Source organism: Paralichthys olivaceus, chromosome 6 (assembly GCF_024713975.1).
Source record: "Paralichthys olivaceus isolate ysfri-2021 chromosome 6, ASM2471397v2, whole genome shotgun sequence".
NCBI lineage: Eukaryota > Metazoa > Chordata > Actinopteri > Pleuronectiformes > Paralichthyidae > Paralichthys > Paralichthys olivaceus.
The window spans coordinates 17,686,433-17,710,575 of record NC_091098.1 but is presented as its reverse complement, the minus strand read 5'-3'; the positions used below and the strand labels follow the sequence as shown (position 1 = coordinate 17,710,575).

At 43.4% G+C, this 24,143-nt stretch overlaps 2 protein-coding genes across 5 annotated transcripts; both read right to left on the bottom strand.

Moving 5' to 3' along the window:
• Positions 1-4: 4 nt before the first annotated feature.
• On the bottom strand, positions 5-12,746 carry ncoa6 (nuclear receptor coactivator 6). Of its 3 annotated transcripts, none has more exons than XM_020096141.2 (17): positions 12,618-12,746; positions 10,938-11,275; positions 10,419-10,574; positions 10,147-10,269; positions 9,836-9,958; positions 8,899-9,729; positions 8,680-8,811; positions 6,811-8,149; positions 6,596-6,714; positions 5,484-5,884; positions 5,158-5,391; positions 2,019-5,064; positions 1,522-1,578; positions 1,354-1,384; positions 847-888; positions 492-625; positions 5-382 (listed from the first exon to the last, which is right to left on the bottom strand). In XM_020096141.2, the coding sequence occupies exons 2-17, from the start codon at positions 11,233-11,235 to the stop codon at positions 336-338; spliced, it is 7,113 nt and encodes a 2,370-aa protein (XP_019951700.2). In that variant the 5' UTR covers positions 11,236-11,275; positions 12,618-12,746; the 3' UTR covers positions 5-335. The 3 variants fall into 3 exon arrangements, with proteins under 3 accessions (XP_019951700.2, XP_069383248.1, XP_019951701.2); XM_069527147.1 differs by having other exon boundaries at positions 9,836-9,955; XM_020096142.2 differs by lacking the exon at positions 847-888.
• Positions 12,747-13,590: 844 nt separating this feature from the next.
• On the bottom strand, positions 13,591-22,600 carry LOC109635265 (glutathione hydrolase 7). Of its 2 annotated transcripts, none has more exons than XM_020096340.2 (16): positions 22,282-22,600; positions 21,504-22,060; positions 21,000-21,223; positions 20,701-20,852; positions 20,470-20,587; positions 20,293-20,360; positions 19,784-19,857; positions 19,457-19,650; positions 18,507-18,594; positions 17,216-17,343; positions 17,032-17,120; positions 16,788-16,940; positions 16,560-16,674; positions 16,318-16,455; positions 15,852-15,951; positions 13,591-15,061 (listed from the first exon to the last, which is right to left on the bottom strand). In XM_020096340.2, the coding sequence occupies exons 2-16, from the start codon at positions 21,721-21,723 to the stop codon at positions 14,889-14,891; spliced, it is 2,034 nt and encodes a 677-aa protein (XP_019951899.2). In that variant the 5' UTR covers positions 21,724-22,060; positions 22,282-22,600; the 3' UTR covers positions 13,591-14,888. The 2 variants fall into 2 exon arrangements, with proteins under 2 accessions (XP_019951899.2, XP_019951901.2); XM_020096342.2 differs by having other exon boundaries at positions 21,000-21,199; positions 22,282-22,576.
• Between the last annotated feature and the right edge of the window lie 1,543 nt (positions 22,601-24,143).

The window sequence follows — 24,143 nt, the reverse complement described above, 5'->3', positions numbered from 1 at the left end:
ACGGTTTCACAGAACAAAAGCAGTAGAAAATTTAATTCAGTTTTACAGCATAATTATACAATCATAACAAGCTCCATGATCAGTCTTCACAGGATTAATCCAGCATTTAATATAAAAAGCACATTCACACAAAACACATAATGTATGCACACATTCTAACTACAATCTCAAATAATAGCATGGACAAAACGATAGCATCTTTTTAAAACACTCTGTACATGGTTTCTTTCTCCAATGACAATTCAAAATCTGGGACAGAGAAACCGATATCAAATGATTCACAGCCAAAAACAAAAACATTTACAGTACAGTACAGTACACAACTGCAGTTGTGCCTATTTAGACTTCCTTCGTTTGGCTTGGGTGGGGCTCGCTCCAGTTTCTGTTAAAAAGTCACAGACAAGTGAATTAAAGGAAAGATATGTGTGTTATGTGTACAGCTCAGGTGCAGTGAGACATTTTGCCTTTTTAAAATATGCTTGTGTGTTTACCTTTTACCGCAGCACTTGTACCAGGCCTGGCCGATCGCTTCCGAATGCCACTGTCTGCCACTGGCTCCTCCTCCACCTCCTTCTCTGCCCGGGAGCTGCGTCTGCTCGGTCCCTTGGGTTTCTCCACAGCAGCTCTGGGAGGACAAGACAGAAAAACGAAAAGAAAGGGTGTGTTATTAACCACAGAGGGGTGATAGTTAACTCTGCTCTACTCAGAGAAAGATATAATACCACACAGGACTGCTGTTTTTCCTCGTCTACCACAGATACTGTCCGTCTTCATCCCGACAGCATCCACTACGTCGACATGATCACTGCTTGTGTCTTTGCAGCACAAACATGTTAAAATACATACCTTGGGACTAAGTTGATGGGCGTCTTTCTTTTCTTTGCCCATCTGTGATAGAAGTGGAAAAACAGCGGTAAACTATAGACTGTGCTGAACAAACATGGCTTCACTTCCCCACCATATTATGACAATCCCCAGGAAAAGAGATATGGCCATAAAGGTCAGGAGTAGTAGTATGATTTCCTTTGTGATCTGCTGTTCTTTGTTTTGAACTCCAGCCATGCATTAGTATATTCATATTGTTGCATGCTATTTATACATACCAAGTGCTGAGGCCACGTGGCTCATTGTTTTCGCCATGTACCCCCTCCGACAACCAAATGAACTCCCTGAGTTTCAGTCGAGTTAGAAATGTCTAAGCATTTCTCCTTCAAGAGCAAGGGTTTTAAGACTAGGCCCACTTTTCAGAGATCAACAGTTAGGGACACCTTAATAAACCCCAGCACATTGAGCATTTAACAACTAAACAACCACATGGTAATATCAAGAAAAATTATTTTAGAGGAATCTTACCCTTGCTCAGAACCTGTTGAGACCTCTTCACCTAAATAAGACAAAAACACGATTTATTTCTATGCCATTTTCTTCCAAGTGACTCATTACAGCATATGGAATTATTATTTTCTATTTAAAAAGATAAACATTTTCAAAAACAGCTAAAACAAGAATGACTAAACTTACTCGTCTTCTCACTGGCAGCAGGTTCCTGAGACTGTGGGACATCTTGTTGAACAGGTGCTGGGGAAACAGGTTGAAATAGTTCAACTGATACATGAATATGACTTTTTTATTTGTAATAAACATGCATCCCTGGTTAGTCAATTAAATCCATATATTAAGCAGCTATAAAAATGTATAGTGGGAACTGAGGCCGAACAGTTTTTTCGCTATCAAGCCCACCAGTTGCAAATGTTTTATACATAGGGACTGTTTTCTTAAAACAAGGATTTAAACCCTAACCCTTTTCTTACCCAAGAAAGCTTGATAAATAAGGTTGCATGACAATTTCAAGTTGTACAAAAAATATTTCTCTGACATGTAATAACAAACCCTTACCACAGCGGTGACACGTAATATGTGTAGTCATCAGCTTGACCTGACCCACGATCATGGCCAGAATATGGTCCTAATCCTGTTTGCTTTCTAAACATATGATTTTTTTATGACAGTGTGTTTACCTGGGGTGGTCTGAGTGGTTTCATGAGGTGTTGCCATTGGTGGTATGGGAGGCTCCATGGCTGGGGGGTCAGACTGAACTGGTGTAACTGCACTGGGGTTAGCAGCTGGAGAGATTGTGGTGGGGGTAACCTCCTGAACAGGCCCAGGTGCAGCAACAATTGGAACAATGGACGGTATGGGAGTTTCCACAGGAGCAACCGTAGAAAGCAAGGTAGCAGAAGCAGTGTCTGGGGTCGAACAAACTACAGTGACGACAGGAGCTTGAGAAGTTACACTTTGCGCTGGGCCTGGCACTGGAGCTGGTGCAGGAACTGGGGCCTGGGTAACAATCTGAGTAGGAACAGCAACTTGGCCAGAAGCTGGGATTGGAGAGGATAGTGCAGGTGGTGTAATGCTGTTTGGAGCAGCAGGGATAGGATGGGAAGTTGGTGTTTCAATCTGAATGGCAGGACTAGCAGTTGGATGACAGACCGGTGGTGGCACAGCCACAGTGGGCCCCTGCCCAGGCCTTTCTATAGGATTCTGCTGTGAGTCAGCTGCACCAGAAACAGCTGCAGCAGCCTGTCCAGGTTTACTTTTGACTTGGGCAGTGGGAGATGGAGGCATGGGGCTTTTTCGAATGGCGTTCAGTACCCCAGGACTAGAGCAGGGAGGTGGAGATGCCAGCGGGGGCTGAAAGGGAGATGATGCTGATGAGGTTGGATGTGGAGATGACTGCTGGACTGGGGGACTAGATTTCTGAGCAGAGCCTGTCTCACATACATTTTCTATTTTAAGAGCACCAGGGTTAATTTGTTGAGGTGCTGTGAGAGTACCAACTTGAGCAGACGAGGGCATACAATTGGCAATTTGGACCTGTCCTACAGTACTTCTGGTAAGCTGAGTACTGGTCATGTTAGCCACTGAGGACTGAGTGGAGCTTGGGGCAGGAGAAAGTTGGATATTTGTAGTGGACACTTGGATAGGCCCCACCATGGTCACTGACTTTGATACCACTGTGTTATTGGGAGCCACAGACGCACCTGGGACCTGAAAAATTGGGTTAATAAATACAGGGGTGGTGGTGATGAACTGAGGAGGTCGAGGGATAGGGGTCTGCTGCCGGATGTCCTGAGGTCTAATATTCTTGTTAGGGACAGCAACCATAGTAGACACCATAGACGTGGGGGCCTGAGGAGTGGAGGCAGAGGTGATGGGGTTAGAGGTGACAAACACAGTGATCTGGTTGGGGGAAATGGTGCTGGAAGAGGCAGGAATCTGAATGACTGAGTGAACATTTGTTACAGGTTTAGGATTAGGGATTGGTTTTAGAGCCGAATTGGCTGGGTTTAGAGCAGGGCTGGCGATAGAACTAGTATTAACAGCTGAGGCAGAATTGCTCTGGCCTGAAGTGACTGGGTTGGGGCTTACAATAGGGGTAATATTAGTGTTAGTACTGAGGGTGTTGCAAAGAGTAGCTGTTGGGTTTACATTCGGACTGGGATTGACCCCATGACTAAGGATTGGGTTTTGATGAAGGGTGGGGGTAGTATTTGAGTTCACAATAGTGCTAGGGTGTGAGCTGGGAATTGAAGCAGGCTGCAAGCTAGGACTACTGGTAGGGATTGGAACAGCAGGTCCGGGTATGGCTTCTGATTCATTTTTAGTTGTAGGAACAGCGGCTGACGCATCTGTACTCTGAGAGTTACTGTGGAGTGGTCTGTCTGGATCCAAAGCAGACTTGGGACTTTCCTTTGCTATGACGTCCCTAACAGTATTATTCTGTACAGGGCGAAGAGGCATGTTTGGCATACCTGTGTTATCTAGTAACTGGTTGAGGGAGGTCGGAGCTGCCCTGAGAGCAGGAGAGACCTCAGAATCCTGAATAGGTGCTGTGTGTGTTTGCCTATCAACTGTGCTGGTTTGCAGTTCCATGTCAGGTTTCGGCTGCTGGGGCACAGAAAAACGAGGACTTGCCATTTTGGGGGCTGACAACTCTCTCAAAGGCTGTGGCTGGGGTTGAGGTTGAGGCACCTTTCTCTGCTCTGCTGTAATCATTCCCTGGCTTTCTCTAACTCCCTCAGAAGGGTTACCATGAATCCCATGGAAAGGGCTCTGAGTCTGTTGTGCCTCCATAGCCCCACTTACTTGTGAAGGCAAAGATACTGGACAAGGGGGTACTGAGGTAGGGCTTAGCATCATGGTTTGCCCCTGAGGGCTGACCAACTGCTGCTGGTGGGGAGGGCATGTGATGGTCATATTTTTCCCCTTTTGTCTTCCTGGACTTGGGGTAGCAGACTTGCGGCTAGAAGCTGGACTTGATCGCCGACTATTGCTAGGACTTGCCCTCTTACCCTGCCCTCCAGGCTGCTTGTCCTGTTTAGTACCTGCACCCACTGCTCCAGTGCCAGTAGAGAAAGGCTGTTGATTGTTGTTGCTGTTATTGCCACTCGTACTGCCATTACTGTTGTTGCCTGATAGAGTTAAGCTAGGAGGGGCCTGACCAATGGCTTTCAGGGTTGTCGGGTTAAGACCTTGCTGATCAAATCCTCTGTTTAGGTTTGGCTGTCTGGGCGGTAAAGGAATGTTGATTTTGGGAGGGAAAAGCCCTGCAATTGAGGCATTGAGCCTCTCAGGTGAAAGGTTTATTTCAGAGGGTTCAGTACTGGGTGGTCGATTAGTTGGAGTAAGGGGATGGTGGTATGGCCTTGGGCTAGCTCTGTTGGGGGTTTTAGGCCTGGAGCTTTGTGAAGTTGTGGGGACATTAGGGAAATGAAGTCCAGGCATGGGCCCTCCTTGTTGAGGCTGAGTGGGTAACTGTTGTTGGGGACTAGCTCCAGTATGTGGAGGCATTGGTGATGGACCGGGGCCTTGCTTCATCATGTGAGTGTTGGAGCCCTGGTTAGCCATCATCTGTTGTGTCCCATTTCCAGGCTGCACCCCCATCTCTGGGCCACCAGGCCTGTCCTGCTTAGGATGAGCCCCTGCAGAGACCTCTTCAGATCCAGTGCCTTGGGTACCTTGCCCTACGTCAGGATGAGACATTCTTCGTGCAGTACCTGCAAGCTAGAAAGGGAAAAAATAATTTGTAAAATTGAAAGTATGAGATGTAAATGCCATTATATTTACATATACATTACATTTACACTTGGCCCTTACCTGTGGGTTTACCATTAGGGGCATCCCTCTTGCTATGTCGGGTGACTGTGGTACCCCTCCATGTCCTTGAAGACTGATCATTACAGGCATGTTACCTTGCTGTGAGACAGGAAGCCTTTGCACCTCAGGATTGCCCATGCCCCGCGGAGGGAGCTGGCCTCCTGGAGGGAGGGACATTCGATTTTTTGCCTGCTCCTGCTGCATCTTCAGCATCAGCATCATCTGCTGTTGTTGCTAAAATGAAGAGTAAGAATAAGTCTTTACAGGCAGAGCATTATCCATTTTGTTGATACCATTGTCATTAATGTACTTAATAATAATAGTACCTGCTGTTGAAGGTGTGGCTGTTGTGTTTGCTGCTGCTGCTGCTGCTGTTGCTGCAGCTGATGAGGATGTATCTGGGGCTGGCCTTGACCTGAATTCTGCGGCCCAGTCATCCCCTGCTGCCCTTGAGGATTCTGGAGACCCTGCATCTGCATCTGTTGCATCTGCTGCTGTTGCTGCATCTGCTGCTGCTGTAATTGTTGTTGTTGCATTTGTTGTTGCATTTGTTGCTGCTGCTGCTGCATTTGCTGTTGCTGTATCTGCTGCTGTTGCATGTGCTGAATTTGTTGTTGTTGTTGCTGTTGTTGTTGCTGCTGCTGTTGTTGTTGTTGTTGTTGTTGTTGCATAAACTGCATGGGTACCTGCTGCAATACTCTCTGTTCTCCAGGTTGGCCAGGAAAGCCTAAAGATACAGCAAACATTTAAACATAGAATTACACATACTGAAAAGTTAAGAATACTGGACAGTAGGGATGTCACAAGAACGGAGGCTTAAGGCTTAAGTCGATGCCAAAATTCTAAACACACCCTGGTACTCCTTTTTTAACCAACAAATACTAACTCGCTCCACACGCTCCTGCAGATTGGATATTCACAGAGATTGTGATGCAAGGCAGTGTTTTAACTTTGAAGTCACCTCGTTTATCAAGGAACATTCAGCAGGTTATTGTGGAGAATGGTTGTGCGTGTGGGTGATTGGAGAGGAGCAGAGTAGCAGAATCACTTGTTGACTGACACTGGGGGACTTGCACTCGAGTATATAGGTGTGTGTGTGTGTGTGTGTGTTAGTACACTTCTAATAATTGAAATCTCATAATTTTTCTATATGCCTCTGTTCTGTTTCATCATTTTAATAGTATTTTCTTTTTGTGTATTACTTAAGGCTACATAGTCATCGTTGTTTTTTGTGTGTTCAATTTTTTTTATAAAGGAGTGTGTGTTGAAGTAAACAGGATTTATTGTTTTGTTTTTTGCGGTGGTAACAAATAAGAGAATTGTGGAAATTTCATTTTTTGTATTGTGACATCCCTACTGGCAGCTGCTGAAATTTAAAAAAGGGTGAGGGAAAACCATGTTTATAATTGTAGACATTCATTAATTCAATGTCAGTTACCAGCAGGCCTGTTGGCAAAATCAGGTAGTTTTGGGCCAGAGTTGTCTAAGCCCAAATTCTGTTCTCCACCCAGATTTTGCAATTCTGAATCCTCAATGCCAGCATTCACATCAAGACCACTAGGGAAGAGAAAATAGATGAAGCTGAGTCACAGAATTAATGTAACAGTGATACAATTAGCTAAACTGCAACAAATACAATCATACAATAATTACCCAATTCCCTCTACTTGCTGTTGTCCCTCTCCCTCTTTGGGCTTCTTCTTTCGTGCAGGTTTCTTTTTCTTGGGTTTGGCTTGATTACCTCCTCCTGCTCCTTGTTTGCCTCCTGGTCCAAACTGGCTGGCAGAGATATCACTCTGCAGTAGGTTGACCAGCAGTGGGCTGGTCAATGTAACATCCTTACTCACAGGAAACCCACCTGGCTGACCGCAGGCTGCTCCCATTGGTATCTGGCCTGGAAACTGGGGGTTAAAGTTCATGCCATGACCTGCAAAGTGGCCATTTCCCATCTGCATGTGCTGAGGACCCCCCATCATGCCTTGTTGCTGCTGTGCCTGCATATCAGGACCCATCTGTTGGACCCCTAAGTCCCCTGTACCACTATTTGGATCTCCCAGAGGATGTGGATGTTGTTGAACTGCCTGCTGTTGTTGCTGTTGTTGTTGTTGTTGTTGTTGTTGCTGCTGCTGTTGTTGTTGTTGTTGTTGTTGTTGTTGCAGCAACACCTGCTGCTGCTGTTTCTGCTGCTGCTGTAACTGCTGCTGTTGCAACTGTTGTTGGATAAGAGGGTGACCAGCAGGAAGCCTCATCTGTTGCCCATGCATGCCCATAGCTTGATTAGGATTTCCAGGAATAGGGACCTGTTGGGGCTGTTGCTGGTTCATTTGCTGGTGTTGTTGTTGCTGCTGCTGAAGCTGTTGCAACTGATGCTGTTGCTGTTGTTGTAACTGCTGTTGTTGGAGTTGAGCCATTTGCTGCTGCTGTTGTGGAGTCATCTGCTGAGGGCCAACCTGGCCCTGGAACTGAACCATGTTACCTGGAACATTTGGGGAAGGGCCACGCATCATCTGGCCAGGCATGACCCCAGGTGGCATCTTGCCTCCAAATGCCTGCTTGTTGCCTTGCATCTGGTTGGCAACCATTTGTTCCATCATTGAGTTTTGTTGCTGCTGTTGCTGCAGGAGCATGGCCTGGTGCCCTTGGCCTCCAACCATCTGACCCTGCCCATGCATCACCCCCTGGCCTTGTTGAGGCATCATCTGCTTGGGTGGGGTCATTCCTCCCCTCTGCCCTTGATTGATGGGCCTTGAGAGGACAGTCTGACCTCCACCCTGGCCTTGAACCATCTGGCTGGGGGAGGAGGACACGGGCTGGGCCTGATGCTGGAGGCCCATCATCTGGGTCTGGAGGCCAGGCTGTTGCTGGCCCATACTAGGCCCAGTGGTTGTACCAGGGGGTGGACCTGCCATACTACTTTGCACACCCATGACATTGGGTTGGACATGGACTGGACCCTGCATTGAGTTTGGGGTGGAGGCCGAAGGCTGAGCTCCTGATGTAAAAAATAAAAATAATGTAAATGGGTTTTCACAACAAAGTAATGACAAATGTTGCTTTTTGTTAACTTGATGTTCAGCCATGACATGTCAGTTCTAGAGCTAATTCTTGCCAGTACTGAAATGTTAGAACTGTTCTATCCTGCTGTATTTGTGTTTTGGATGTTGAACTGACAATCTCCAAATTTGACGAATGATATTGTTACAACAGTATGTGTTACTCAACAGTATGGGAAATAAAAAAATAATTCAAAATATGATCTTGAACCACAGTGATGTTTGTCTCACTGTAGACAATCTTGACAAGAATTATGGTGAATTTAGCAACCAGAGAACCCATTAAAGTTATGAAATAACCACATTTGAAAAATATTTGTCAAAATGTGTGTGACTGTGTAACAGCAATGTTTTGAAATATCGATATGAGATTTAAAAAATACATTACCGGCCTTATCTCATACCACACCATTTTAATTTAGTAACTACGGGAAACCCATAAACAACTGCAGCGTTGTAGGCATTTTACCTGTGTGAGTCATGGCTTGGCTGCTCTGTAGCTGCTGCGGGGCTCCTCCACCAGGCGTTCCTGGAGTGCTGACACTCACCTGACCTTGGACAAAGTTAGGGGCTGGAAAGCCCATGGGACGCTTTGGCATGCCTATAATCAGCAATGATTGTTATTTTTTAAATGAGACAAAATGTCCAATCACTTAAACATACACAACCACATTTAATGTGCACTAACCTGGGTGAACTTGGGCCCCAGGCTGACCATGCTGGGGCATTCCCATAAATCCTTGTTGCATGTTACCCTGTTGGCCAAGGGCTGCTCTTCCTGGTGAACCAATACCCTGAGGAAAACCCTGTGGAGTTGTAGGTCTCTGAACCATCATGGGAGGAGTCCCAGGTGAACCCTGTTGAAATGGAGAAGAGGAGGAACCAGGGGACTTGGCGGTGAGGTTGCCCTGTTGTCCAGAAGCTGGCGGAAGGGGAGGAGGGGGTCTAGGCGGTCCTACGACACCACCAGGGCCAACCTGTAGGCCTTTAGGCTGAGGGGCTGCAAACTGACCCATTCCTGGCTGCTGTTGTTGCTGTAATTGACCCTGTCCCATGGCATTGAATACCTGCCCAGCTTGTTGGCTGCCAAATGGATAAGGGGGTGGAGGGTGGCTGGGAGTCTGAACTGTAGCAAGGGAAGGTGGCCGTTGTACCATTTGTCCTTGGGGTGGGGGCTTTCTCCAGGCAGGACCTGGCCCTTGGGTGCCTTGTGGCTGGAGAACCCCAGCAGACAACTGGTTCCAGCCAGGAGGTACAGCCATCTGGCCTGATGGGTTGAATGGAGGTCTAGGTCCAAGCTGGGAGAGCTGAGCTTGCTGCTGGGCCTGTTGCTGTTGGTGATGCTGTTGTTGTAGCTGTTGCAGTGCAGCAGGGTTAAGTGGTCTTCCTACCTGCAGAGTCTGCATGTGATGGGCAGCCTGAGGAGGCATGGGGCCTGGGCCATGGGGACCAGCTTGTTGGTGCTGAAGCTGCTGTTGCTGCTGAACTGGCATACCAGGCATCATTGGGTCCATTACATCTGTGAGAGAGGAAGACGCAGTTTTTCCATTACTCTACTGTCAAGCTATAACATAATTCTTGGTGTGATCTTAAATATTTGATGAAGAAGAAAAAAAGACCTGAACCTGTCTGTGAAGATGGTCTTGCAACACGAGGGTGCATCTGTCCACTGCTGCCAGGTACCATGGCCTGACCTGCCATGCCAGGACCCGGGGGAACCATCTGTGGATTAGCCATCCTGACTACTCCTTATGGAAATATGAACATATTATATATTACATGCAACAGGAAATAATCTTTTGTTTATCAAGTGATTTTAAATAGCCAATAACGAATATCTATTTTTGATTATTGTTGCATGTCTTTATGGATGCAACAAACAAACATTTGCATAAAACCTAAGAACCTAAGTGTAATCAATTCAGTAAACTAATACCTGGGCCAGGCTGACCCGGAAAGGCGACATCCATTCTTATCTGGCCAGGCGCTCCAATTGGTCCATTCACTCTCACTTCTTGTCCTCTATTTGGTCCCATAGCCACATTGATGGCCCCTTCCCCTAAAAATCAAAAGGAGTCTAATCAAGGTTTCAAATTTACCCAAGGAGGTCCTGTTTGTACTATTTATTTTAGAGTGCAACTGAAAACAAAAACATTGTTGAGTGCATTCTGATTTACGTCTCAAGAAGTTTGAAGGCTGTGCTGTTACCTTCTATCTGGACTGAGAGGATTCCCAAGTCTCTGAGCTGCTGCTGGTTGTTCTGGGCCAAAAGTCTAAGTCGCTCAGCAGCATCCCGAGGAATGTTGAAAGTAACCCGCACACTGTTCCACGGCTCCACATGCTGTGGTTTCAGCCTGTCAGAGCCTTCAAGAGGGACAACAAATGGATACACGTTTCATTTCCAGTGTAAACAGGATTTAAAAAAAAAACACTAAACAAAAAACTAGACACTACCAGTCAGAATATTACAAAGAAGGGATGAGCATATAGAAGTCTTGCTGGAACAGAAGTAGGGGTGTTAAATATGAACATTAGCAGTAGAGTTGTAAAACTTGTTGCTTTAGGTATTTTCAGTGTTAAAAATCATGGAGACCTTCCAAGGCATAACAGCCCCCACTTCTGTGATTGACAGTAGGCCATCTGTTGACAACACTATTAGCGTTTTCACTAAATTCCTGTATTCTTATTTTCAACATTACCAGGGGCTTTAAAAATGTTAGGACTAACCCATGTCAAGCATGTTAGGGATCCCACTGAGGACAGTTTCAAGCTTTTGTGTAAAATCCTCATCCTCCATATTCCCTTGAAAGGCAACGAAAACTGTAAAATCGTCTCCCTCCCCGCTGTTTTCTTCCAAGCCATCTTGCTTGTTGTCTTGCTCCTCTTCTGATACTGTGCTTCCATGGCAACTGTATGCATCCTCTCCCGCATCATCTCCAACACCAGAGTCCCTGTCGGAATCATTATCCGCTTCCAGGCACTCTGTCCTCTGGGACATTTCAGGTGGGGTGTGTCGATGTGCCATCCTCCCCTCGTACTAGGAGTGGCGTGTGAACCGTGTTATGCTGAAATTAAACATGACAGAGATAATTATTTGTATCTTATAAACCATTAGAGTGCAACATAGTATTTTCACAGTAAAGGAGCAGCTGAGGTGCCAGAGTGAAGAGGAAACATTCTGTACTATAAACCATTTAGTGTATAAAATGCTGGATAAACAGGTCGCTGTTTGCTTCATGTGTCAATTGGACTGCACTTCCTTATGCTCAACTATAAAACTGGAGTTTTGGTGTTTGGACCAAAATCACAAAGGGTCTACAGTATGTTCATGAGGCAAGAGACCTGAGAGTAGTCTTTGTATCAGAGCCGAATTTCTCAAAACATTTTAGTAATATCTTAAAATTATTGCCAATCACATTCAGTTTTGAATGTTGTTCATGCTTTTGTCTCCAGCCATCTAGATTACTGTAACTCATTATTTGCAGAACTGCCCCAGAAATCTATCAACAGTCTCCAACTTGTTCAAAATACAAAAACTTGACAGTTGACTGTTGGTTCCCAGTGTAAAGTGTGAAATTGAGGGTGGTAGAGTTTTGTCTCTGAGGACTCTATGACTATGGAAGAACCTTCCACTGGGAACCAGACAAACTACCTCGTTGTCCTCTTTTAAATCTCGTTTAAAGACTCATTTACCTGGATGTCTTATGTCATTATGTCTGCCATTTTTCTTTTCCCATGTTTGTGAAGCATGTTGTAAGCTTGTTTGGGAACATCTTGAAGTCAATAAAGCTTTATTATTATTGAGTTAAATAAGATGACGTTGAAGCTAACAACACACCTGCACGTCAGTGACATCACTATGACCTGTGATGCTAAACTAGGACGAGCAGACGTGTCAAATCTTTCCATAAAGTGGCTGTTGGTGGCAGACATGTTTAAACTATAGTGTGACCAGACGTTCATTACAGAAACACTTCATTAATACGTTATCAGAAACAGTGAGCAGCTTAGTGAACATGATCGGCCCAGCAGTGGCAGGGGCCTTAGCACAATCTTAAGCTAGCGTCCAGCGATCAGATATCTGCAGACGAGCGAGAAGATTCCGCGTCTCACGTCAGTGGAAACTTCCCTGAAGTACATGCACATCACTTACAACTCGCTTTTACACGGGTTTAATCAGATCCCGCGTTAAGAAAGAGAATCAAATTAAAACCGAGGCGGTTCCTGCTGGCTTCTCCTCAAGCTACCGCTAGCAAAGGCTAGCTGCGTTAGCTAGCTGAGTGGCGCTGCACATCATTTATCTTGACTGCTCTTGGACCGCAACTTGTTAGCTTTCACTGCTCGTTAGCTCCGGCGCGCTAAATGTCACATGCAGTTAAACACGCACGAGGAAAGCAAGACCCTTACCACATATATTCATCTGAACATGAGGCAAACCAGTCGACATCTGCTAGCAAGATGAGCTAACAAAACATGAATCACATACAAGGCAGAAGCGAAACGACGTCAACCCGGCTTAAGGGGAAATACTGTTTCCGGTGGCGCTTTCCAAAATAAAACCCCAATTAAGCCGCAATGTCAAAAATAAAGAGGAAAAACATCTGGTTATTCTTCTTCCAGACTTGTCTATGGCGGAATTTTTGGTGCTTCAAATTAAATTAAATCAATTGTTTTCTCTTGTCATATCGTCATAAGCATTAAAGGTCCAGTGTGTAAGATTTAAGTGAAAGGGATCTATTGGCAGAAAGTTATTATAAAATAACCCTCGGGATGTTTTCATCTAAATTGTACAAATTGTTGTTTTATTCACCCTAAAATGGGCCCTTAATGTTTACATACTTTATATTTACATCGGGAGCAAGTCCTCTCTACGGAGGCCATTCATTTTTTCTATTAGCCCAAACTGGACAAACTAAACATCTTAGGTTTTTATGAATAAGGCTGCACAGGTTCTCTTTAGTGTTTGGACGGGGAGGGTGAGGTGAGGGGTATTCAGCTGCAACATGCAACTTCACCACTAGATGTCACTGAATTCTACACGGTAGATCTTTAAGCTTAAAGACAGTGTTCTGCAATTCTCTTTTATTCTTGGATCAAAGCAAAAGGATCAATTGAGTCTGATTTTTACAGTATTAAAATAAATATTTGTACCACAATCTGCACTGGTGTACTTCATCGCACACTTGTGTTCATTGGTGATAACCAGGGAAAAAAGCAGGCCACAGGTAAAAAAAAAAAAAATCAGCTCAGATTTTGAACTCCAGCTATCCAAAAAATACCTATTACCCGGAAATTGCAAGCTCCCATAATTATTTTACAATTGATGAGATCAACCACATGTATGGAGGAACAAAGTTGCAAACACTGACCAGCATGAGGATGTGATGTAAAACCTTTTATTTCTTAGGCTTGTACAGTGCTGATTTTGACTCAAATCAGATACAAATACACATGGAATCAAATATCGGGTGTTGTGCAAACGTTTACCTTAAGGCGTGGTACTCTACAGTACAAAAAAAACAAGCATCAAAAGTCGTATTGCACTGATACCCAAGAACAGAGACGAAAGGTTGAGGAAATTTTGATCATTCTGGATTCAGTTGCAACAACTTTTAGAATGCACTGCTTGACAAATGCTTCTTACTTTAAATGTAATGCCTGTAATAATTTAACCAATACACAGCAGCTGGTGGAATGCGTTGTGTTACACTAGTAAAAATAAAATGTATACAGCCCAACAATTGTTCATATAAAAATAGACAGATTACATTCAATCCATCTCTAAAGACTTAGATCCCATTTCTAAAAACATGTATCCCTTCCCCCAAAAAAGCTCTATTCCACAAGCTTTAGTTGACAACAAAGTAATGCAACAACAAAAATGTCTTAACTTAATTTAAATAGGTTTATCTATGCTGAGTGATATTTAACACCTGTAAACTGAAGCAAATGTGTTTTTTGTGTAAAGATGGTCCTGATGAGCCATTGATTGTTCACAATAGTGGAAGCAGCTGAACCAAACAACATCTAATCACAGTCACATGCCATATAAAAAGCAGGAGAGTAAACGGTTCAGTTTAGGATCGTCTAGTTATTGTTTGACAACACTCATCTTGATCACTAGTTTGATGGGTACTTTAAGGACCATGCAAGTGCTGTAAATGGTGGCTTCCTGGTGTGGCATCATTGTCTGCTCCTTCTTACAGAGAATCTGTTTGTTCACCATTAATTTACGTCAGAACTCCTGATCACAAATTCTAAAAGCAAGCTGTTAAAAAAAGCTTCAAAAGCCATCACAATTTTCCAGTTTCCTCTGGAGTACACCTTGCATTTCTATACCCTGCAAACGTTGATGCCTTTAAGTGGGTTGACATATATTTTCAACACTATCTACACTGGGACTGCACATTAGAGAGGGCGAACCAACTTTGATGTGTGTGAAATGGTGTTCTATTTAATTTTCTGTGTGTTGGCAAACATATGTATCAGTGGATTCATATGTGATCCTACTAAGTGATGTCAGAGAAAGACGCATGTCTGAAGTTTAATTTTCTCCCAGCACGTAGATCTTTTATTCTGTTTAGTAAACTGGTTCTTCAGTTGCCTCCTTCCTCAGTAACTTTCTCTTACAGTACTACTCTTACCCCTTCTTTTTTATGTGTGAGTGTGGGGTACACACTAGGGCAGGATGGACATAGTGAGGGCAGATGCGTCAACACTTCGGGGGTCCTTCACCCCAATGATGAGGTCATTGGTTCTTCGGGTGCCCTCCACTAATGAGAGAACATCTTTCCTCTCAACGTTGTGGCCTTTGGCCTGCAGCAGCACCACGTCTTCATCTAGAAACTCAGCTGCAGGAAAGAAGGAGAAGGTGGGAGAAGGAGGACGACCTGAGCTTAGTGGGAAGAATGAACAACGATAAATAAAATGTCAAAGTAAATAAGCCTCGCTTACAGCTGCTGTTCAAATGTAAAGTTGACTTGAAGGAAAATGATATCTGGTGATAAGTTCACACAGCAGGTTTAGCCATCAAAGTGTGTTCAGATTGTATTGCTATGAGGACTTTTAGCCATGCAGGTCAGAATATCATGTCTTAAAATCAAGCACATGTTCAATAGCTCTGACTTAAAACCTAAAGCTACATTCAGATTATATGTAGATCATAGCCAGACCCAAAACTTCAGCTCCAGAAACATAATAATCTCTGATCTGTGCCGGATCACCGTCTGTATCAGAAGAGTTTCCATCATTCATGGTGACTACAAGAAACATATTTTGAAATATGTTTTGCAGCCTTTAAAAAGATTTTGGTTTATGCTTCTCCCCCCCAAAAAACAGATTAATGCACAGGAGGTTGTAACATTTAACTGTACCATAGTATTCTACTCTAAACCAAATGCAATCTTGTGTATGATAACAATAGAGGTTCTCTCTGCTATCCCATCAACTCATCTGCTGTGCTTTGTGTGTACAAAACAGTGATCTGATGACAACGTAACTACTGGTCCAAGGGCACTTTAGAAAAGGAAATTGGAACTGCAATTAGAAACAAAGTCAATTTGCCCAAATTGTCTGAAGGAACTTTGTCACACCAAGACCACAGTGCAGAACAGATTAGATTGATCAGATGGAAAAACTCACAGTCCACAAGGAGGGTGTTGGGCTCCAGCTGTGGGTGGAGCCGCCCATATGCTACGCTGTCACTCATGTTTTTACGTGAAGACAAAACATTCATCAGCACCTGTGAAGAGAACACAATAGATTGAATAATGCAACATACATAAATCCGTCCAGTTCTGCCAGGTCACAGTAGCAGCTGTTTAAGCTAGGTGCTCAGGACATTCCTCTCCCCAGCAATATTTTCCAGCTCCTCCACGGGGAGCCATAGGAGTGTATCTAGCTGATACAATCTACAATGTCAGAGTGTTGGCTCAGAGTAATTTTTTTAGGCGCTTCCTAACTGGGCCCCGGGGGTCAAAGCCTGGCCACCAGGTGTTTGCCAGCAAGCTCTCCTTCCAGTTCTGTCTCCAGGATATGGGATATATGAAATGATAAAAACCTAACAATCAGTCACGAATGTAATTAAGGCTTGCATCATGTAAATTACCTGTGTAATGCCACTGAGAGCTTTCTCCCCGTTGGAAGATCCAATGGCCACGTACGTGCCACATAACCCCACGGCTGGCCTCACTGCTGTGGGCATCAGAAAGGACATGGGCCTCTTCCCAGGCTGGAGGTTGTTGTGCTAGAGCAAATGAGACCAAACACAATGAGAAACTGAACTCTTATTTAATGCTGTAATGAGAAATAAATCAATAATAAATCCTACAAGAAAAAGGGTGCATGTACTGGGTTAGGTGATGAACTCTGCGTTTTATTGGGCCAGGAGAAGTCCAGGATCTGGCTGTTCAGAAGGATTCCTGAGGGCGTCACTATCCCGCTGCCAAATGGTTTGTTTAGAGAGCTACAAAAAAGTTCTTAGTTAAAGTTTGCTGACAATATAAATTCACTTTTAAATAACACAGAGATCTTTTTAAACAGACATGGCAATAGCAGCTCAGTTAAAGCTTTTCGAACCTCATGAATGACACAATGAAGTCATCTGGACCCATGACCATGACCTGGGCAGCTGCTGCACCCTCCTCCAAGGTAAATGATGGAGTGTAATGGCTGGCAGGTAAAGCCTGGGAGTCATTGATCATCTCGCGGAGCAGGGAGGCCTGTGATTTGCTTGTAGAAGTGAACAACAAAAGGCAGTTTAATGAAAATGCCTCAGTGAATCATGAAATATTAATTATTAAAGATGATGATTAATATCTACCTTTGCATCTTGGTAACGATCTCCGAGACAGACGTGTCATACATAGGGTCTCCGAGCCCACTGGCCAGGGCCAAAGCTATCTTCACAGACTGGGAAAGTAAAGTAAAATAAACAGAAATATCTCATCACTTGCTGCACTTGATGCAGTTAATGCTGCATACTGATGGAGCACGTAGTACAGTACCTCTGCAATCCAGTGGTAGGTGCTGTTCCTGAGAACCTGGCTGGTGATGTTGTAGCCTTCCAGGATGTTGAGAGCAGTGATCAGGGCAACGCCTGCATGAGGCGCTGGGGCCACCATCACATGGTGTCCTTTAGAAATACCAACAGATCATTATAAGGAAAATTTAAAGATTTCTATAAGGAAACTGAGCGATTTTAGTGGCAATATGAAAATACAAAAACGTACAAAGAAATATTGATATTAAATACTAATGGAAATTAGGTGTATAAGGTATAAAGCAAAGGGAAATTATTAAAGTTCAACATACTGTAATAAACGTTTTGCAACATCTGTGCCTGGTATCCCAAAGAAAGTGCACAGTTGTACAATACAGATGTAAAACAAATTAAGAATTGTTTATAATAAATACTGAACATTGCGTCTTAAGGTTGTGACACAACAAAATAACGATCTACTTAAATCATTACTTATAGAGTTATAAATAAGTGATGACTTATTCAGCTATTCAGCTTATTCAAATATTCAGCGTACACAGAATACGTTTCATGCCCATTATTTATATCATTAGGTGTGCAGGTATACGCGCTTTACACAATTCACCATGTCAATGTGCTCATGTCGTTAGTTATTATTATGTACACATAAGAAGAACAAACTGTATTTAGAGGAACACTTTGAAAGAAAAAAATGATTCAGGAAAATTTAAATTAATGTTATTTTAATGCACTAATCCTTATTCTATTAGCTCTGATATAAATATCATATAAACTTTCTGAAATTGAAATTGCTGAGTGAATAAACAAATACTTGGAAATATCACTCAACACTAGACTCACTTTCAAGCTCCACATGGATCACCTGACAAGCAAGGTAAAGGTCAACATTGTTTTTTTATCTTGACTCTGTATAACACAGTTCTGCTATGCTTAATCAGAGATGATTAATTCTTCGTATCAAATCTTGTATGAAAATGTGGAATGGCCCTCCTAAACCGACAGGAGAAAATTCCCGTGTGTTTTTTATCTATAAGGATTATGTTTGGGAAGAGTGGGTTCAATTATGATGCTCAATGCAAATAAAATGAGCTGCAGAAAATCTCTTATTTAACTTAAGGATTTTAAAATACTACCCTCAGGTAGTGTGTGTGTGTGTGTGTGTGTGTGTGTGTGTGTGTGTGTGTGTGTGTGTGTGTGTGTGTGTGTTTTCTGATCATGTTCATGTTTATTCTTGAGCATAGGACTATCTAACATAAAAGAATAAATGAATAAAATAAATCCAGACAGGCTCTTACCCTGATAGGTGATCTCTGCAGGCTGCTGTAAGACTGTACTGTAGTTTCCAAAGTCATTGTCTGTGAGCACTCCGCCTTTTGCTTCAACCTGTTAAAAATGCATAGTGACTTTAAATTTATCACAGGGAAATTGAACAGTCAAAGATATTTGAGTCATCTAGTAGACTCACAAATCTAAATGATGGTGGGGGTTATAGTTGGATACTAGTTTAGTTGTGTGACCAAAAGTTAGTATTTTCTCTTCCAACTTAAGAACAAGGACCTAGTTCCTTCTTTTAAAAGCCTGAAATGTGATGCCAGCTGACATCCCACACCCACCTCATGTCTAAGGTATGTGATATATGAGTACCACAAGTTTTTTTTTAATTCCTTTTTTGGGAGTGATTCTAATCTCTCATGGGCAACAAAACACTACTTGAGTCACCTTATACAGACATGTACAGAGAGACTATACAAGGTACAATAGAAATTCTATATTTGTTCATATTTTTAGAATCACAAAGAAACTGACACAAAGATAAACCAACAAACATTTTTGAAATAATATAACAATCCTTAATTACAACAAATTAGTTTGATAGTTACGACAAGAACTGCTTACATATTGTAAGAAAACATAACAAAATAAGATGATTGTGTTGAACTGCCTGTAAACTATGTAACATGTACTCAAATAAGAATATAATATTCTTTAAATGGGTTCAGATTACTGTAAGTAAAAAATATTTCATTTATTTAGACCACACAATTATGAGGGACAATTAATTGGCATCAGTATCTAGCTACGACACAGCTGAATTACCACCACACAATAGTTAGAATATCAAAAGATGAAGTTAAAGTAAAATAGGGTTTAAAGGGGGTAAAAATAGCTCCCTGAGGAGACAATGCAGAATTCATGACTGCTTATATAATCATAGCTAGAGACAGGGAAAAGAATTCTTCCTTACTGCCGCCACCATCTCCTGCGTCAGGTTACCACTGTAGAACTCTGGTATGCCCTTGACGGCAACAGCATCCAATATGGCTGCCAAATCAAGACGTTTGGTGAACAATCCAGAGAGGGGAGCCTGGCCGTTGGGGAAGAACAATGCCTGAAATGCATCTGAGGTGTTTTGGTCCTTAACTTTAGCCAGAGCTTCAGCTTTGGAGACACAGAAGATGAAGATAAGATCATCTCATCTTTACATTACTTCACGTTGCTGAGTAACTACACTGAGGCCTGGAGATAATTGTGACTTCACTCAGTGATTTATATTACATAACAGAATACTTACCTAAGTCATGGGTGACATTAAATCCATTTTTGGCCACGTCTGCTGCCATGGTAACTATATCACTCCATGACATCCTGGGGAATCCAAAGATTATGATTGACTTGGTTTAAAAATGTTTAAAATTCATACATACACTTTGAAATCCTCATTTTGCTGAATAAATAATTACATTACAATAGTGGGTTGGAGAGTGCGGTAACATCCTCCTCAGCAGATGAAGCATCGGTACAGTGATAATAACATAGCATCAGAGTAATTGCAGCCCAACAAGCTGGCTAAAAACAACCATGTCTTTTCTTTTAACACAGCTGGTGACGCTCTCACTCCTTCGGCTCTGAACACTGACACAAACACAGGCTGTGTCAGAGATTATATAAATAACAGCTTTTGCTATTCTTGTCTAAAAGCATAAGACAAAATCAAGGGAAAAAATATACTATGTCTTATTTATACAGGTTGTTTGAAAAACAGGAGTGGGAGAAAGATTGATCAAATTATATTTACTCTACCTGCCATAGAGCTGGTGTGCCTGGTGCATCCCACTGAGCATGCCTGGTATGCCCACCAGCAGGCCAGGCTGAAATGCAAAAATAACACTGTCCATATGGTGTATTGGTGCATAACAATGAAAAATGCACTGCTCTCTTAAAAAAAGAAAAGAAATGACAACGAGTAAGATACTGTACATTTTGATCAAGGTTAGTCCTCATCATCTCCTCGTTGATGGCAGATGGTGCCGTCTCCCTGAAATCGATGACCCTCGTTTCATTCTTACGGATATCATGCACCAACATAACTCCACCTCTGCATACAAGATCAACAGAGTATTAAGTTAATTCCTTATTAATAATGAGCAAAGTCTAAAATCCTGTGGTAGTCCTGTGTAGATGCGTGTAAATGAGTGTGTTCTCACTCACCCTCCTATACCAGAGGTGTGAGGATGGACAATTCCTAAACAGAGGGCAGCAGTGATGGCAGCATCAACACTGGAGCCCTGCTTCCCAAGAACACTGAAGCCAAGCGATGTACACTGAGCCACGTCTGTCACCACCGCTCCCTGGTTAAAGACCTTTAAGTGAACAAACACAGAAGGGAGAGAAGCTTAATATGTCTCTGAACTGACTTAGGCATGTGTGGGAGGAGACTGCGAAATCACCCATGATCTCACATTCAGTGGTTACAAAATTACTACTGTGTGTAACACACAAAACACTACCTGTGGGTCTCCAAAGTAGATCTGCATGATGAGAGCCACTGTGACTCCTGTGGCGAAGGTGAGACAGGCTGTGATGATGACGGTCAGGCCATCTCGCTGGCAAGCGCAGTCTTCTGTAAAGGGGTCTCTGTTCGTCTCCTGCAGGGACACATCATGGCAGGCCAGGTCTGAGGCAGAGGACGGGAGACGCTGGAGGCGAGCTGATTTCAGAAACAGATCTGGGTCTGTAACGTACAACACAAACCTAAAGGCTTACAGTAAACAGGAGAGAGCAGGTGTATGTTGAATGCGTTGTGTTGAATGGCTGTGCTTATAGAGGGACAAAAACCTATTTCTGAATTCTGCATCCATGCTCTGATGTACAAAAGTTAATTAAATATCATTGGGTTACAGATATTTCAATATTTGACATACCAGTTCACTCGCTGATTCCATATTTAGAAAAATAAAGACAGACAGACGAGTGTTTGTGGAAGGTATGTTGTAGAACAGTTTGTGGCTGACCTGTGTCTTGCTCACTCAGCACGTTGTCATCATCTTTGCGAGACTTGAGGGCGTTTTCCCCGGACGTCACATCGTCCTCGGGCAGCCTGGGGAAGCTGGTGATGCTCATGTAGTCCACGGGGGAATAGGCGCTCCCCAAGGTTGTCTCCGGATTTGCATCTTTGTCCGCCACACATCCACTCGGGTACCCTGACATGATGTCATGAGCAGGACTGTGCATGACTACACAGCTAACCTATCTATATCTTGAGGGCGCGAGGGGAGGATGCTCATATTCACAGTCACATCTGAGTTCCAATCATGGATGATCACCCACACACCCTGCCTATATCATCCAGATGGAAACAAGCACTAGTGTTGCTGTGATGATGAAGCACTTCAGCTGCTTGACGGGATCCTTAACATCCCATTATTTCACAGCTGTCCTGCAGAGATTTGTAGTTTTTCTTGTGCACTTGTCACTGCAGCTGCTTCCTCCTGCAGATGGGCTCTGACAGGCCGGAGCATGGGCGTGCAGCTGCGATGATGGTGTATTTTTCCCTCTCCAATCGTGTAACCTGCAAAAAATAATACAGCAAGCATGCTTACAACATTTGACACACGAGCATGCTAACATTTAAGAAGCATTTGTCTGACCCGTCTCCATTTAACTCGCAGGACACTGAGCAAACATACGAGCCAATATTGACATGCGGCAACACGCCTGTCTCCGTCTGTCCCGCAGTCACCCGGACTGATGATGTGTTGAATATAATAAAACCCAGAGCAGCGTGTTTACCGTGTCCAGCTCCGTGGAGGCGATGTTATCTGCGTATCCTCCTGCGCCGCGCTGCCACAAGCTAACACCAATTTCTGATAATTCGACGGCCACAGACAACCCGGAGCTAACTCCGCGTTTCTCACTGCTGTTGTTAAAACGAGAGTATTCAAACCGACCGGTCCTCTGCGGTGTTGTTGCGGGTTCGAACCCAGGGAAGGTGAGCCGAGGTCAGCTCTCCGTCACCAAGACTACCGCTGAATCACGACCCAGCTCCCAACCCGACGCTCCGACACCGGGAAGTTAGCTTCACCTCCGCTCAACCGGTAGGACTTGTCTGCGAGATACAGAGAGCTGGAATTAAGGCAACACGTTGTTTTTATACGCCCTTTACTGTGACCTGGGTGACATCACTCACCCACTGTGAGCTCTAAATATAGAGTCGAGATCAAAAAGATATTCTTAAACTCTTCATATTCAAGATTTAAGGAAATGCGCCTGCTAGCTGTGGCTCCATCTTGGTGCCAGTGTCAGACTGACTTCGCAGCAGGTGATGAACCTCTCCCCCCCCCCCAGGTGCTTTAAAGGTCCAGTCTGTAAGATTTGAACTATTGGCAGATATTTAATGTAGAATAATCCTCATGATGTTTTCACTAGTTCGTTTCATCTAAATTGTATGAATTGTAGTTTTCTTTACCTCAGAAAAGACCCTTTGTATTTAAATACTTTATATTTACATAGAGGGGGTCCTCTCTACGGAGGCCGCCATGTTTTTTACATTAGTCCAGACTGAACAAACTAAACCCCTTTTGAGTTTTTATGACAACTGAAGCTACCACAGGTTCTTCTTTATGTTTATGAGGGGTGTTCAGCTGCAACATACAATTCCAACACTAGATCTAAATCCTACAAACTGTACCTTTAAGCTGTTGCATGAGAAACTTCCCTTCAGGGTAAACTGCTCAATGTTTCCCTTGTAACGTGCATTTTTCTAAATTGGTGAACCAGATGAACAAGTTGCAGCAGGTCTACACAAAACCAGCTCCTATTACCGATCCTCTGTCCCTCCCATCACACACTTGGGCCAGTCTCCTCTGGGGCCAAGGGCCAGAAAGGGCTGGATCTAGAAGTTTCTACTCTTCCCACCCAGTTGGTCATTTGAATCTGCCAATAATTGCTTGTTGGACACAGGACTGGGTTTTAAAAAAAGTATCCTCTGATGAAAAATGTATCTTCATTTGAATGATCCCTTATCCGGTCCATAAAAGGGGCGGATCCGCTGCTTACCTAAGAATAATGCCAAACACCTTAGCTCATCTTGTCTCATCTCCTCCTGGAGAATTTGGTGAATTGTCCACCTTCAACCCACAGATCCACTGCCATGCATTAACAACCTGTAGGTCAAGACAAGATTATTAAAGGGCTCAATTACCAACAGGACAAAACATGACAATGGCCCTGAGGCCACCAAAAAACCAGCTCCACACCACAAAATAACATCCAAATCTGCAATGATAGATGTTATTCTGATTCTTGGCTGTTATACTTCATCCCACGTCTATACATACGTCATCTTGCGTGTTTCCTCATTGTTTGCTTACTTTTATTTGCTCCCCTTTGTCAAGCCTCTAATCAAAGTCAATATTCAGTAAATTGTACATGAGAGCACTCCACCCTTATTCACTTCAGATACTGTGTTTACAACACATTACCACACCCGTCTGTTCACTTCTTCCCCTGTAAACTTACAGCTACATTTACACTATCATCTCTGAGGTAGATGGTGGTAGAAGGTTAGATATCTGTTCTTTTAGTAAGTATTTCCATTTTAAACTTCTGTATACTTCACTCAATCTTGTTAGGAAATATTGTACTTTTTACCA

What these genes read in the sequence shown, in the direction of transcription:
- ncoa6 (XM_020096141.2), bottom strand. Translation starts at nt 11,235, where the DNA reads ATGGCACATCGACACACCCCACCTGAAATGTCCCAGAGGACAGAGTGC. An exon ending in AAGACCATCTTCACAGACAG is followed by an intron (nt 9,730 to 9,835) that starts GTTCAGGTCTTT and finishes CCTCTCTCACAG; the next exon opens with ATGTAATGGACCCAATGATG. An exon ending in AGCCACACCTTCAACAGCAG is followed by an intron (nt 5,392 to 5,483) that starts GTACTATTATTA and finishes TCTTCATTTTAG; the next exon opens with CAACAACAGCAGATGATGCT.
- LOC109635265 (XM_020096340.2), bottom strand. Translation starts at nt 21,723, where the DNA reads ATGCACAGTCCTGCTCATGACATCATGTCAGGGTACCCGAGTGGATGT. An exon ending in TGCAGAGATCACCTATCAGG is followed by an intron (nt 17,344 to 18,506) that starts GTAAGAGCCTGT and finishes GTATTTCTAAAG; the next exon opens with GACACCATGTGATGGTGGCC. An exon ending in ATCGTTACCAAGATGCAAAG is followed by an intron (nt 16,941 to 17,031) that starts GTAGATATTAAT and finishes CACTTCTACAAG; the next exon opens with CAAATCACAGGCCTCCCTGC.